Source organism: Muscardinus avellanarius, assembly GCF_963383645.1.
Source record: "Muscardinus avellanarius genome assembly, chromosome: 1".
In the NCBI taxonomy this organism is placed as follows: Eukaryota; Metazoa; Chordata; class Mammalia; order Rodentia; family Gliridae; genus Muscardinus; species Muscardinus avellanarius.
The window spans coordinates 187318233-187334132 of record NC_137786.1 but is presented as its reverse complement, the minus strand read 5'-3'; the positions used below and the strand labels follow the sequence as shown (position 1 = coordinate 187334132).

The following is a 15900-nucleotide window of genomic DNA, read 5'->3' as shown; positions in this document are numbered from 1 at the left end:
ATTACAAAAGTATACTACAATATCTGGTTATATTATAAAATTAGACTACTTATTTTATAGATAATTCAGTAAAATTATACTTATAAGAGGGCAAAGCCAACAACAATTATATTTAACACCATGTATGCTAAGAGTGTTATGTTTGTGTCCTAGAAACAAAGCTAGTTTTTTCTAGCATAGTATGAAGAAAGAATCCTTAAAAAAAAATTATAAAGCATAGCCGAGAATGGCTGCACACGCTTGTAGTCCCAGCACTTGGGAGGCTGAAACAAGAGATTGTAGTTTGAGGACAGACTCAGCTACTTAGTGAGGCCCTTTGCAACTCAGTGAGACGCTGTTTCAAAATAAAGAATAAAAAACAGGGCTGGGGATGTAGCTCAGAGGTAGGGTGCTCTCAGGTTCCATACCCAGTACGGCGAAAAAAAAAAAAAAAAAAAAAAGAACTATCATCTTGTTTACAGAAGGTAAAACATATTGAGATAAGAAAACATTTTTTTCCAAAGGTAAACTTGCTGCTAGGAATAGATATATGTGTTTGACATAGATAATTTGAAGAAATCTTAGAGAACTTGTTGAAGGCATACTTGCCTCTTAAATCAAATTGTCTCTTTCCAGCCGGGCATGGTGGCGCATGCTTGTAATCCCAGCATTCGGGAGGCTGAGACTTGCAGTTCGCAGACAGCCTGAGCTACTTAGTGAGGTCCTCTGCAACTCAGTGAGACCCGGTTTCAAAATAAAAAGAATAGAAAATAGGGCAGGGGCTGTAGCTCAGAATGCCCCTGGGTTCCATCCCAGACCCACAAAAAAAGAAAGAAAGAAAGAAAAAAAAAATGTCGCTTTCCTTGGCATTTTAGGATTTCCTTTTTTTTTTTTTTTTCCTGTACCGGGGATGGAACTCAGGGGCATTCTACCTCCGAGCTACACCCCCAGCCCTAATTTTTTCTTTATTTTGAAACAGAGTCTCACTGCGTTGCAAAGGGCCTCACTAGGTACTAGCTGAGGCTGTCTGTCTGCAAACCGCAATCCTCCTGTCTCAGCCTCCCAAATGCTGGGATTACAAGTGTGCACCATCACGCCCAGCTACTTGGTATTCCTAATAGTTTTAAGTTCAAATTTGAGTTCATTGATGTTAATGCCATAATTTTGTTTAAAAAAGTTCCTAGATGTTTCTTTATTAAAAACACAAATTAAGGTGTTCAACTGATGATATATGTTCAACATGTCATCAACACACAGAAAATATGCTGATATTAAAATTATCAACATTAGATCTTTTTGGAGAGAAAAATAGCAAAAACTGAAAGCATTATGAAGGAATCTCTTTACCTCTAAATTCAATAGTCAGCTGTTTTCTCTCAATACTTTCTTCCTTTCAATGATAATAGAATATTATGGTTGCAAACTTATATACAAGCACAAGTCCATTGTCTTTGCTTCTTGGTACAGAAGCTGCTATAAACTAAGAAATCAAGCCTTAGAGCACTGCCCTCTGGATATTCACAGTTCAAAATATATTGTCACAGATTTTAAAAGAGAATCGGAAGTATGAATATTTTTGTTGACTGAAATGTTTAAAATTTATCAGCCTCATTCAGTGTATGCATTTTTTATTTTAACAAATAACAACTCCTGAGTCATTGATGGAGGTTCTAACATATATGAAAGAAAAAGATTACTTTAAGATCCTTTCTCTACCCCATCCCAAATCCTAGCCAGTTCTGTATTACTTATATAATCCTTTTCTAGTTAGTCTTTTGCCACACTTGGGGAACACAGAGATTAATGTAGGAATTTTGGGGGGAAAAACTTAGAGCTAAAGAGACTCAAAAAATTAACTATTAAGTAAATGTTAGAATGTAATACTATATCAAAGAGAAATTTAAGTTTATAATGCACACAGGCTATCAAGAAGATAACTATTTAATTCTTCAATATAAATTCTGAGGTTTAACTTGGTAAATTATTAGATTACTAAATTTCTAGCACAATTAATATTTCAGAAAATAAATATAATGCAAAAATGGGCAAATACCATATTCAAAGTCAAACAAAAGATTCTTTGGGTTTTATATACTCCTAATCCACTTATTTAAAAGAATGGGCTATCACACATAAATTCATTCAAGGTTATTTCTGTATTATTGGACAGAAATAGTCAAACAAACATAAAACTTGAGACATGCCTTGTTATTAAATTAAATAACTAACATGCTGTTACTTGCTCTGCTGATTATACTAAAGCAATTACATCAGCAGACTACCTGTAAAAATTTCTTCTTCATTTCATCAAAGATATTTTGTCTGCATCTCCAAAACACATCCTATGGTATATAAGAACACAATGAATTACAAACTTTCTATAAAATAAAGAAGGAAGACAATGACATGAGAGCAACTGCAATTATCATAAAGACATTTATGTGATAATATATATAGATAAAGTATTAGTATACTAATTGGGATTTTAGTCATAAGTTATATTTGTAATTTTTACTTCAGGCCCCACTTGCTCTTTAATGGTTACTAATAGTATAGTGATAAAGAGTAATATTAATGTGAGAAAGAGCCTTAGAGAGGTAGTTTAAGAATTGTGCATAAATCAAATGTACTAAGCCGTACAATATATTCAGTCCACTAAAGAAATTCTGCAGTTCCTTGAGCTATAGAAAATCAAGAGATCTCTGATTTTGCTAGTTTATTAATCTGGATTTTTCACAATAGCTAGTCTTAAAATAAAGGTGCCTAATATAATTCTCTATAACCATTTTTCATTAGTATAAACTTTTATTATAAATTTTAACAAGAAAATAAACAAATATATAAAAAAGATCAAAATAACCCATAATCAAGAGATAATATCTTGGAAAATCCTGATTTTGCATCATTCTATGCTTTTTCTATATGTATTTATCCCATCTTTCTTTGTTAATAAAAAGGAACCAACATATTGCTTTAAAAGGTGATTTTGCTTTTATAATAGAAATACAATTCTAATAGCAGTAGTTTATTAAAAAGCAACTCCAAAAATAACCTCTACAAGCAATTATTAACAATCCAATGATACGCATCTACCAGAACCTTCTCCATTCTATACATATCTAGTTAAATTTCTAACCAAATAGATCATTCTATACACTATTATTTGAATTGTTTCTTATCCTTCAATACTTACTAAATGTTCCTGTGTCAAAACAATTAGCTTAAAAGTTGTTGTATTCCCTTATAAACAAACCAATCTATTTCACTAATCTGCTAATAGTTTTTTTTTTTTTTTACTACCACATTCCTAGTCTATACAATATTTTCCTTAAGATAGTTTTCCAAAGAAAGAATTGCTAGGTCAAAGACTGTATACTAATTTCTAGTATTTTTTATAGAGTACTGATCCTTAAACTGCTACCAGCTGTGGCAACTGTTCTAGGTGCTTAGAATACAGCACTGAACAAAGCTCTTGTCCTCAAGAAGGTCAATTGCACAATGGGAACTACACCATAAACAAATCTAAACTGTCAGGCATCCATCTTTCTCCAGGTCTTTGTATTTCTGTACAGTGTACCTGGATCACTTTTCCCCTGGATAGTATCACCTTCTTGGCTCAGTTAGCTTTGTGATGGTTCTAAAATACATCCATAAATTTTTAGACATGATTCCCAACAAAAGCTAGGAGTCTAATTCCAGTGACTATTAATATGGGTCTGCCTTGGTGACTCCCTATCTTATGGAATGTGACTTCCACAGCTGGATTAGAAAAGGTACTATACATTCCTGGCTCTCTCAGATGCTTACCCTTAGAATCCAGCTACTATGCCATGAGGAAGCCAAGCAGTCAAAAGGAAAGGCTACAAGCAGATGTGTCAGCCACAGTAGGAGATCCCAGCTGATAACCAGCATAATCACCATACATCAGAAATATCTAGTGGGGCAGAAACACTGTCACAGCCCAAACCTGCCCAAACTGCATCTTATCTGTGAGCAACAGGTCATTAGATATAGAGGCAGACTGCTATCCAACTAAAAAGATAATTGTAATCATCTGTCCTGTTTCAGTCAGATCAGGTCCTGTTCTTACCATTTAAAATTACAATCATTTAAAATTACAATCCTCTTAGCACTCTTCATCTCCCTTCTTTGCTCAAGTTTCTCCACAATTTTTATAGCAACCTGATATATCTGCTAATATTTGTTTACTGTCTCCCTCCAAAAAACTTTCACTCTGAGACAAAATGGAGCAGTACACTGTACTTAACCTTCCCACTTATACAACTAAAAAATTAGATGAAATAAACGATTTTTCCAATGTTGAGTAATAGGCAACACAGGGCAATGATTCCTATAAAAGCAAAAATAAGGCGAGCCACCTTCTGAGATGCAACTCAGGTAGAATCTAGTAATCTCCCTGACTGAATTGAAAAGATGAAGCCGAGAGCTCAAAGAGAAGGCAAGGCAGTTTGGCTGCCAATTCATAGGGCAGACCACAGAGAGAAGAAAGTTGTCCAAATAGCAAGCTTTTTTGAGACCTGCAGATTGGTATGAAAAAACTGTCTGAGGCAAGGGAAAGAACCACAGGAAAGAACCCGTGGAGACTGGGTGGGTTCCAACCAGCCAGAGCTAAACAAAGTCTCAAATAGTAAAACATCAAATAAGAGCACTCAGAGGTGTGTTATCTCAGTAGTGGGACCACATGAGGCCTCCTGTCTAGCCTTACAAAGCTTAAAGGCAAGCATATTTAAAAATAAGATGTAGCACCTATCAAGGTGAAATTCAAAATGCCTGGCATATTGTTGAAATAAACAGCCATGCAAAAGAGAAAACTGACCTAAATTAAAGACAGAAATCAATTAATAAAAACTAATATAGAAATGATAGAGATGATAAAACAAGCACATAAAAATTTATACCTATTTTATATTCCAAGAATAGAAGTATACAAGAGGAAAATCATACAAGAATTTTATTTTGTTTTTTATTGTTGCATTGTAAAATAATTAAAACTCTAACTCAATTCTAACTCGTTTCTAGAAATGAAAAGCACAGTATCTGAGCTGATATATCTGAAAAGCACAATATCTGAGCTGATAAATGGGATGAATAGATAAGGCATTGCTAAAGAAAAGATTAATGAATTTGAAGACTTAGCACTAGAAATAATAATTAAAACAAGGAGAGAAAACATGATAAAAAAAATAGAAGAGAATCAACTTTCTTACCAAAAACTAAAGAAGCCAGGAGGCAGTGGCACAATATTACATATATTTTTCAGGTACTTACAGAAAAACCACCAGCCCAGAATCCAAGTTCCAGCAAAAATACCCTTCAGGAATAACCTAAGACTTGCTTTAGGAATCAAGCAGAATTCAAGACATTCGCAAATGAAATAAAGAATTTGGTTTATGTGAAACTACTCTAAAGAAAAAGCTGAAGGACATTCTCTAAACCAAATAGAAATAAAGAAGGAATCTTAGAGCATAAGGAATAAAGAACATACTAAGCAAAATAACTAAATATTATATTTTCCTTTGCCTTTTGAAAATTTTATTAACACTTGAAACAAAACTACAACACTGTTGATGTGTTATGAATATTAGAGAAAATGATTAATGCAATTATAAACAGAGGGGGAGTAAAGGAAAGTAAGGTTCTATATTTTATTTGAACTAGTAAAATAACACCAGTTGACTATGATAAATTGGTATATATAATGTAATAGTGAGAAAAATCACCACCAAAAATCCACACAGAGATACAAAAACTAAACAACAAAAGGCACACTTAAGCTCTAACATTTTAATAATTAAATTGAATGTAGAATGGTCTAAACATGCCAAGAGAGAATGGCAGAGTAGATTAAAAATTCAGATATGCTGTCTTTGAGAAACTCATATATTTATACATATACAGAGACATAGGTATAATGCATGTTATGCCAAATATATGTGTATCAAATACATATGTAAATTTACATATAGCGCATATTTCATGTAAAATATTTTATATTAAAGTAAATGTAAGGAAAATATACCATACAAATCAATCAAAAGAAAGCAAGAGTTAATTTAAAAAGTAGTACCAGGTAAGTAGACTTCATAACAAAGAAAATGATCAGAGTCAGAGATAAAGAAGTTCACCCATCAAGAAGACAAAGAAATCCTGAATTGTAGTAGCTAAGTGAAAGAACTGTAAAATGTGTGATGCCAAAACTGAAAAACTTAAAAAAAATTAGACAAATCCACAATTATAGTTGAGAGACTTCAATGCCTCCGCTACCAAACAATGGTAGAACAAGACAGAAAATCAGCAAGGACACAGAAAATCCTATAATACCATCAAACAACAGAATCTCATTAACATTTATAAAGTATTCTATACAAGAACAGAATATATATTCATCTCAAATGTTCAATGAATATGTACAAAGGCAGACAATATTCAGGAACATAAAATAAATTTCACCAAACCTAAAGAAACTGAAATCAAATGAAGTATCTGATTATAATCAGATAAAAGATCTAAATAAAAAGAGAGATACAATATGCTCTTATCTAGAAGGCTCAACAAACATGCCCATTCTTCCCATATAGTTATTGAGGTCTAGCTTAGTCTGTTTTGTGTTTCTATAACAGAATACATGAGATTCAGTAATTTATAATAATTTTTTGGCTCACAATACTGGAGGCTGAAAAGTCCAATTTCAAGATGAGAGCATTTGGTGAAAAGTTTTGTGTCATATTATAACATGGCAGGAGGCATCACATGGAGAAAGGCCAAAAAGGGTACAACAAAAAGAGCAAGATGGAGAAGAACCCACTTCCATGGTAATGAGCCCACTCTTGGAGCAATGCCATTAACCTAGTCATGAAGGCAGATTTCTAATGACCTCTCAATACTGTTACAATGACAACTACATTCCAACATGAGTTTTAGAGTTAATACATTCAAAACATAGCAAAGTTTAATACAGACAAGATTATTCTAAAATTTATAAAGAGGCCCAGTGTGGTGGTGGTGTCTGTAATCTCAGCTACTCAGAAGGCTAAGGCAGAAGGGTCACAAGTTTGAGTCATTCTGGGCAACTTAGCAAAACCCTGTTTTTAAGCAAATAAATAAAAAGGGCTGGGAGTGAAGTTTAGTGGTAGATTGTCCCTGAGTTCAATACTCAGTTCAGCAATATAAATAAATAAGAATAACAGGTATAGAGTCTACTGTTTCTGTTTAAAAATAAATCTGACACACACAACAATACACCATTTTTATCTTTAAAAATTTATCCAAGAAGACAGCAGTGTGGTGTGCAAATATAAATATAAAAGGATATACAGAAGAGCATTCCAGAAGCCAACTAGAATTATTTATAGTGTGAAAATTATAATAAACATATGCAGTGGTATTTGAGTACCATGCAGCCATAAAAATGTTAAGACATTTACTGACTCGAGAAAATGGCTAAGAAATAATGTTAGCAGTAAAACATGAAATATAATAGCATTTTTAAAAAGTCTACATTTCAAAGGAAAGGGAGTAAATATGTTCAGGAAAAGAAAAAAGAATAGAGCTAAAAGTTATCTGCTTTTCCCTTATGCTTTTCTAAAATTACCTGTAAGATAAGAAAACAAAATTGCTAGCTGGTCACGGTGGCACACGCTTATCATCCCAGTAATCTGGAGGCTAAGACAGGAGGATGGCAGGTTCACAGCCAGACTCAGCAATTTATGAGGCCCCCTGCAACTTAGTGAGTCCCTGTTTCAAAAATAAAAAATAATAGATACAGCCACAAGTGTGCCTCAGAGGTAGAATGTCCCCGGGATTCAATCCCCAGCATCATAAGAAGAAAAGAAAAGAAAAGAAAAGAAAAGAAAAGACAAAACTGCTTAGGAAGCAGAACCCTAAAAGCAGAAAAAGATCTGGGTTACTGCTCATGTTGTGGTGGTAGCACATGCCTGTAATCCCAGTACAAGGGAAGCTGAGAGAGGAAGATCCCAGGTTCAAGACCAGCTCACAGTAACTTAGACCCTCTTTCAAAATAGAATCCAATGTGGGAAAAAATATTATCTATAAGAGCATATTTCTATTTCACATCGAAAACCACAGAGGCAGGGGGAAGTGAAACAATACCTTTCAAGTACTGAAAGGAAAAGAACTGTTAATTCATAATTACATACCTAATAAAAATATCCTTCAGGAATCACGGAGAAAAGATTCTCAAACAAACGAAAACTAAGAGATCTGTTGCTTAATCTAAAAGATCAACTAAAGAAAGTTTTCTAAAAAGAAGTAACAGCCAGGCATGGTGGGGCACCTTTGTAATCCCAGTACTTGGGATATTGAGATAGGAGGATCCCAAGTTCAAGGCCAGCCTCAGCTACTTAGTGAGCCCCTCCACAACTTAGTGAGACCCTATTTCAAAATAAAGAATAAAAAATAGGGCTGGGGGTGTAATAGCTCAAAGGTAGGATGCCCCCAAGTTCCAGCCACAGTACTGCAAAATCAATCAATCAATCAATCAAATAGAAAGAGGCCATCCCTAGCCCCTCTACTTTAGTTTTACCTCCTAGAAATATTTGTTTTATTTAGAAAGTTTAAAAAAGAATGCTAAGAAATGACTTTGTATTAAAACTGAAATATAGTCTGTGATATAAATACTATTTTGAGTGATTAGAATATTGTTCTGGTTAACACTATGCAAAACTATACTATAAATAATTTAGTTGATTAGATGTGATACTTGGGCTACTTTTCCATACAAAGCTAGATAAGTCATGAGCTCTCAGTCAAGTCTATAGGTCTCAGTCAAGTCTATAGGTCTGTTAGACAACTAAAAAATTTGAGTTAAAGTCATTTCAGGTTACATTAAGTTTTCAAATAAAATATAACTTGCTATAATTGTTTAAACTACCTATTGATCTGACAATTCAACTTCTAGGTGTAACCAAAAGAACTGAAAACGGACTCAAGCAAATATTTGTATATCCATATTCATAGCAGCATTATTCATGATAGTCAAAAGGTAGGAGCAACTCAAGTGTCCACCACCCATGAATAAAATAATTAAATAAACATTTACATATATAATGTAATATTATTCACCCTTGGAAAAGAATGGGCTTTTTGGTATATAACAAAATGGGTGAACCTTAAGGACATTATGTTAAGTGAAATAAGCCAGTCGAAAATGGAAAAATATTATGTGATTTCACCTATAAAAGGTATCTATCTACAAGTCATATTCAGAGAAAGTACAATGATGGATAGAAGGAGGGAAAAATAAAGATCTGTGTAATACTACAGTGTCTCTATTTTGCAAGATGAAAAAGTTCTATAAATTGACGATTGTGATGATAGCTTGATGTGCTAATATCTTGAACAATGTGCTAGTATCTTGACAATGTGTTAATATCTTAACAATGTGCATATATTATCTTGAACTGTACACTTAAAAATGGTTAAAACTGGGCCTGGGATATAGCTCAATGGCAGAGTGCTTGCCTACCATGTGTGAGGCCCAGAGTATGATCCCCAAGCAACCACACACACACACAATGGTGTTTTAACGTACATTGCTAAAATACATCATGTTTTCCATGGCACACAAAATCAAAGGCCAAAAATGATTTTGTCACAATTTTAAAAAATTAAAAATATTTATATTAAGTAGCTTATCAATGAAAATTTGTGAACATATAAAAACTGTGTGCAAACTGGTTTTTTATGATTCTGTCTCACACACATACTATCCATCGTTACACTGTGGGTATATACAAATATATAATCATGAAATAAACTTGTTTTTCCTTGGAATGAAAAACTTAAAAAACTGCCTCTTTTTTAAGAGCTTTCATATGACCTGAGCATATATATATAAATACATGTAAAGAGAAAGAGATATAATAATACAGATTTCAATTTTATAAATGTTTGTATGCATATTTTCTAGCTCCTTCCACTAACAAAGACTGGAAGCAATGCTATCCTTATAATAATGCGCATATCAAATATCCATATCTTGGTTTTTAGGTACAATTTTTTTAAAAATGCAGAGATCTTTGTAGAAATGGTCAAGGGAGAAGAGCCTGGAATATCTTATACTGCTTAAAAGAATATCTTATACTGCTTAAAAGTAAATTCTCAAAGAATGGTGGACATATATAGTGAAGACATAAGAATCAGTTGAAAGAGCTCTAACTGGCCTTATCTGGAATAATGTAAACATAAAAATAAATCATGCATTTACTGATTTAAAAGTTAACAAAATGATTGCAATATAGAGAGGGAAATCAACTAAGAATGCACGCTACTTTTTAAATAATAGTAAACTAATGATGTGGGTAGTAAGAATCAGAGAATGGTTATAATTGGCCTAATATTCCTTAGGACCACCTGGAAATTTTTATTTTCAGTACTCAAATACCTTTGTTGACTTAAAATCTAGGATGTTAGCTATATAAGTTACATAGCAGGAAACTATGTTCTTAAATATAACACATTTGGCTAAGTGTGGTGGTTCATGCCTATAATCCCAGTACTTGGGATGCTGAGATAGGAGAGAATTCCAGGTTCAAGAACATCCTCAGCAATATAGTGCAACTCTCAGCAACGTAGTTTGATCTTGTTTGAAAAGAAAAGGGGAGGGAGTATAGGGAGTAACTCGGGAAGATATTATCAAATTTGACCCAAATCACTTTTTTTTTCAGTTTTTAAATTTTTGAGCATTAAACTTTGTTTCTGTGACTTCATGATTTCAATGTTTCTATTTTAAAGTACACGAAAAACAGGTTAATATATATCATTAAAATGTTTCCATTACTCACCTAATTTAAAACTCACATCACAACATTTTTAAACATCATCCCTTTCTAGTAAAACTCTAGAAATCAATATATTCAGAAAATGATTAAACTATAATTTACTAACATAAGAACCTCAGGACTTAGTCACTTTATATTCAACTCTACCCCCTCTAGTATCCCTCTACTACTTCCCCTAAATGGCTCAGCAGTCTTGTTCCTGGCTTTTTCAACATTGCCAAATTATACCCGAAATTTTTAATTTTAGATTCACATTTCTTAAAATTTATTTTACATATTTAAGATTTCATATCAGGCTTACTTTTTTATAGTTCTGTGTCACAAACACATACTATCCATAGTTACACTGTGGGTATGTATAAATAAAGAAAAAACAACTAAGGCACAGGTTTTTCTGATTTTCAAACTATTGTCCTTTCATTAGAACAGCTATCTTGCAAAACCCTTTCCCAAAGAGCCTATCAAAATTACAACCAGTAATATAATATAATATATATATACATACATATATATATATATATATGTCATACACACAACATCCTCATGTAAATCATAAACACCTTGAGAATACTTTACTTTTCAATCCTCTCTCCTGTCTTTACGTAGAAGAGCCTTAAACATGTAATATGTGCACACAGAATATTAGATTAGGTCTAGTCAGAGCTGGTTGTGGTGACACACACCTTGTAATCCCAGTACTTGGGAGGCTGAGACCAGAGGATCATTGTTTTGCAACCAGCCTCCACAACTTAGAAAGGCCCTGTTTCAAAACAAAAAAATAAAGTAGAGCTGAGGGTGTAGCTCAGAATCCAAAGTACTACAGTGTCCTAGTAATTGAAAGACTACAATTATTATAGCAGTCAGCTACAATATCTAAAGCACAATCTAAAATCTAAAGCACAATCAATAATACAACTGACAGGGACAGTCTCTTCTATCCCTGTCAAGGATTCTTTTTAAGAGTTACAGAAAATCAGAATTATCAAACACATAATGTCCTCCCAGAAACAAACTATTCTTGTTACTGAGTGTACTGCCTTACATGACTGAGCTGATTTTCTACCAGGCCCTAATCTTGCTTATTTTTGAGGACAGAATGTCTGAAAGCTGACAAAACTCATTGGATCAAAGAGCGATTGCCAGACAAAACCTGACTTCATTATAATCCCATCTGCACAATAAATGACACTCCCTCTAGTGTCTAAACAATTGACAACTGCAATAACCACCAAAAATGAACCATAAAGGGAGCAAAAAGAGGTTAAATAATGTCAGAAAAAGACATGATTATTCTTCCCCTTTAATGTAACCTCCCCCTCATTTCTTTTAGCCTTTATCTATGGCTTCTCCTACCGCTATAGGTCGAAAAGTTGGTTTGCAAGTCTGTCTCTGGATTCTCTTATTCTTGGATAAGAATCAAAGTCTCCTTCTCAGCCCAGTCAGAGCTTGGTCTCATTTATTAGTTTGACGTCGAGAGGGAAAAAGGACCCAGTTTGGGTCAAAAAAATTGGTAACATTCTCAAAATTGATACTGCTTTAAAAAGCATTATTGAATTCTTACAATTTGTCAATCTAATATATTATCTTGACAACTACTGAAACATTAGACCAATTTTTCTAAGAACTTCATTACCTTGAACAATTTTTCCTTTTAAATATTTGTACTTAGTTACATGTTTTAGTTCTGAAGGCAGAAAGAATAGGTGATACTTGATCATACAAGAGAATCTATCAATTCTAACAATCATTTAGGATTAATACTAAGGACATTAAGATATCTGGCTGATAGGAGGTAATCAGAACCAGAATTTTGAGTTGGATGTGTTGGCACACACTTGTAATCCTATTACCCTGGAGGCTGAGAGGAGGATCATAGGTTCAAAGTCAGCCTGAGCAAGTAACGAGACCCTATTTCAAAACAAAAAAAATATAAAGTTCTGTAGGTGTAGCTCAGAGGTAAAATGGCCCTGAGTTCAATCCCAGGAAAGAAAGGAAGAAAGAGAGGAAGTCTTAACTTTAAATTGACTAATGCAATGAAAAAAATGACTCTGTTTTCACTGAATCAATAAGTAGTTAAAATGTACAGCACACTGTGCTGGTTCCAAGATAGGATATAAGGATAAAGGAAGAGTGGTATAGTGATGTGCAAGATACTCTACATGTATTAACTCAATCTTCCCAACAATGCTAGGAGGTAGTTACTATTATCCTTATTTACTGAAGATATTAAGAGGTTAAGTAATTTTCCTAATGTCACATAGCTGGTATTTAATCCTAGGGACTCTGGCTATGGTGTCCTAACTTTGAGAAGCTTTTAACCTAATAAAGTTTGGTAAAACTTTAACTAATAAAAGTTTGTTATGAGTTATTAAATAACTAATATATAATAAAAATTTATATTAGTTAAAATAACTAATATGAAAAGTTTAATGTATTAAATAATATATTAAGTTATTAAATATAATATATAATATATTAAATTTATTATAATAACTTATAATAAAGGGGTAATTTTTTTTCAAATGCCAAAGATAGAGTGCTATGAGATTTTAGATTTAAGAAAACACAAATAAGTCTGAAAGACTTCAAAAAGAAGGAGGTAGATTTTGTTGGTTAAGTGGGATTCTAAAGTATACTTTAAATAACGGCAAACTTCAAGATATATCTCAATGATTTTTGTAAAATCTGTAACATCAGTGGGTCACAACAATGATTTTGCATAAATGAAAAAAATCATATTCATGCGTATTTTATGTATGCATGTTTTAGTTTAGTTCCATTATGTGAAAGGATAGAGGTCAATTACTATTGCTATCATACCCAGAAAAGGAAGAAACACTGGTTTACTTACACTACACCTAAATCATTCTTTCTTATACCACACCAATAGAAAATCAGGCTCAGGAAAAACACACAAAAAAAGAAACATGATTTTAAGAATCTCGATGTGAAGCTAGGTTGGTGGACCATGCCTGTAATATCAGTATTTGGGAGGCCGAGACAGTAGGATCACAAGTTCCAGGCCAGCCTTATAACCTGTTTCCAAATAAAAAATAGGGCAGGAGGTGTAGCTCAGAGGTAGAACTGCAATATTCAGTATTAAACACACACACACACACACACACACACACACACACACACACACACACACACGAAACATGATGTGCAAGATCATATCATTTTCATCAATTAGTTGCCATCATTGCTGCTCACAATCATTCTGCAAATACATATTACAATGTAGAATGTCTATACATTAGGTTTTAAGCCAATATATACACTTTAAAATCTATGTAATAAACCTCATAAAAAAAGTCTCGACTTCCGGGAAGATGGCGACAGAGCAAAACAGGGCTTACGAGCCCCGCTAACAACCAATCTCTATTACCACAGAATCGACGCCTTTCATAGCCAGAGAACACCATCAGCAGAGAAACAAAAGATGTAATTTTAAGGGACAGAGAAAAAGAGGGCTGAAAAAACGAGACACCAGAAGCCAGACCACAGTGCTGCAGCCGGAGCCACTGCGTGAAGCGGCAGGCGCCATTTTGCCTTGCAGCACCAGGCTCCAGAGAGGAAGGGAACTCATAACGGAGCCCAGAAACCAGAGAGGAGATATGCCGGCCTCACGCCTGAGAATGCGGCAGCAGCGCCTTACTGCTGGCAGCAGCGGCGAGTTCACCGGACGGCACCAGACCAACACACTCAACAGCCTACCAAGCTCCAGAGAGGAGCGGGGGACAGTGAGCCGAGGTGAGCCGCTGCGGAACAGCCAGGCGAGATTCGGCAGGTTTCTCGGCGCAGGGAACAGCTAAAGCTCCCAGGGGCTGGGCTCAGCGCACCCTGCAGGGACTCAGAGTGGAGTTCAAAAACAGAGAAGAAATACAATACGCCAGCCTCACGGCCGAGGGCGTAGCAGCGGCGCCATATTGCTATCGGCGGCAGCAGCAGCAAATTCACCGAGTTCACGACAGCTCCATCTGCACACTCAACAGTGAGTCAAATTGCGGCCCCTAGAGGAGAAATCCCAGTACTGTATTCCCAGGGACTTGACCCAGTGGGGGAGTGGTGGTGGCAGAGATATTACACCATAGGAGAACGCCCAACCTGGCACCCCCCATGGTCTAAAGCAGCCTCGATTGACTCCCTGGGTCTGAGACTCTGCCATACAACCCAGTAAAGGAGTAGTGGGGACTGAGATACCACAGACTCGAGATCCACAGCACCTTAAGTGAAGTCATAGTGACCCAGGGAAGAACCCAGAGAAGGCACAAACTTCCGAAATCATGGGAAAGAGGAATAACAATGGAGCAATGAATGCCCACAACCCCACAACATCAGAACCTGATAAAACAGAAATTCAGAGATTTCTAGAAGATCAAATCAGGAAAATAACTGGAGAAATAATAGAGGTGTTTTGAAAAGAATTCAGAGAGAGCCAAAAAGAGATAAAGGATGCAACTAATGAAGTAAAGGCCTCAATTCAAAGTACAAACAACTGATTAGACCACATGGAGAATAGAATCTCGCTCCTAGAAGATGATCATTCAAAAAATGAACGCATAGTTTCTAATTTAGAAAAAAAAATCCGACAGCAGGAATCTGACATGGAAGAAATATGGGCCCATTTTAAGAGAGCTAACCTAAGAATAATTGGAATAGAGGAGGGAAAAGAAAGTGAAACCAAAGGGATCAACAATCTCTTCAAGGAAGTAATAGCAGAAAAATTTCCAAACATAGAGCAAGAGGTTGATACACAGGTCCAGGAAACTTATAGAACCCCCGTTAGAGAGGATCAGAGAAGAGGATCCCCACGCCACATAATTGTCAAAATGACCAATGTGGAAGCCAAGCAGAGAATCTTAAAGGCAACAAAAACAAAGGGCTAAGTGACATTCAGAGGCAAGCCAATTAGAATCACTCCAGACTTCCCAAACCAAGTCACGAGAGCCAGAAGGGCTTGGAGTAACATACTCCAAACTCTGAAAGAAAACAACTTTCAGCCAAAAATTTCCTACCCAGCAAAACTTTCTATCAAATTAGATGGGGAAATAAGAAGCTTCCACGACAAACAGAAACTGAAGGAATTTATGTCTTCAAA

General features: G+C 34.8%; 1 protein-coding gene across 9 annotated transcripts in view; it reads right to left on the bottom strand.

Moving 5' to 3' along the window:
- USP47 (ubiquitin specific peptidase 47) overlaps positions 1–15900 on the bottom strand; it is a gene marked incomplete at both ends in the record, with an annotated part of 110942 nt that overhangs the window by 78532 nt on the left and 16510 nt on the right. For 2 of the 9 annotated variants that reach the window (XM_080717116.1, XM_080717117.1), the window contains one exon: positions 2262–2321. The exons of the other annotated variants lie outside the window; for them this stretch is intronic. In XM_080717116.1, coding sequence (XP_080573242.1) covers positions 2262–2321 — 60 coding nt within the window. The remainder of the gene's footprint in view (positions 1–2261; positions 2322–15900) is intronic. 9 annotated transcript variants of the gene reach the window in all.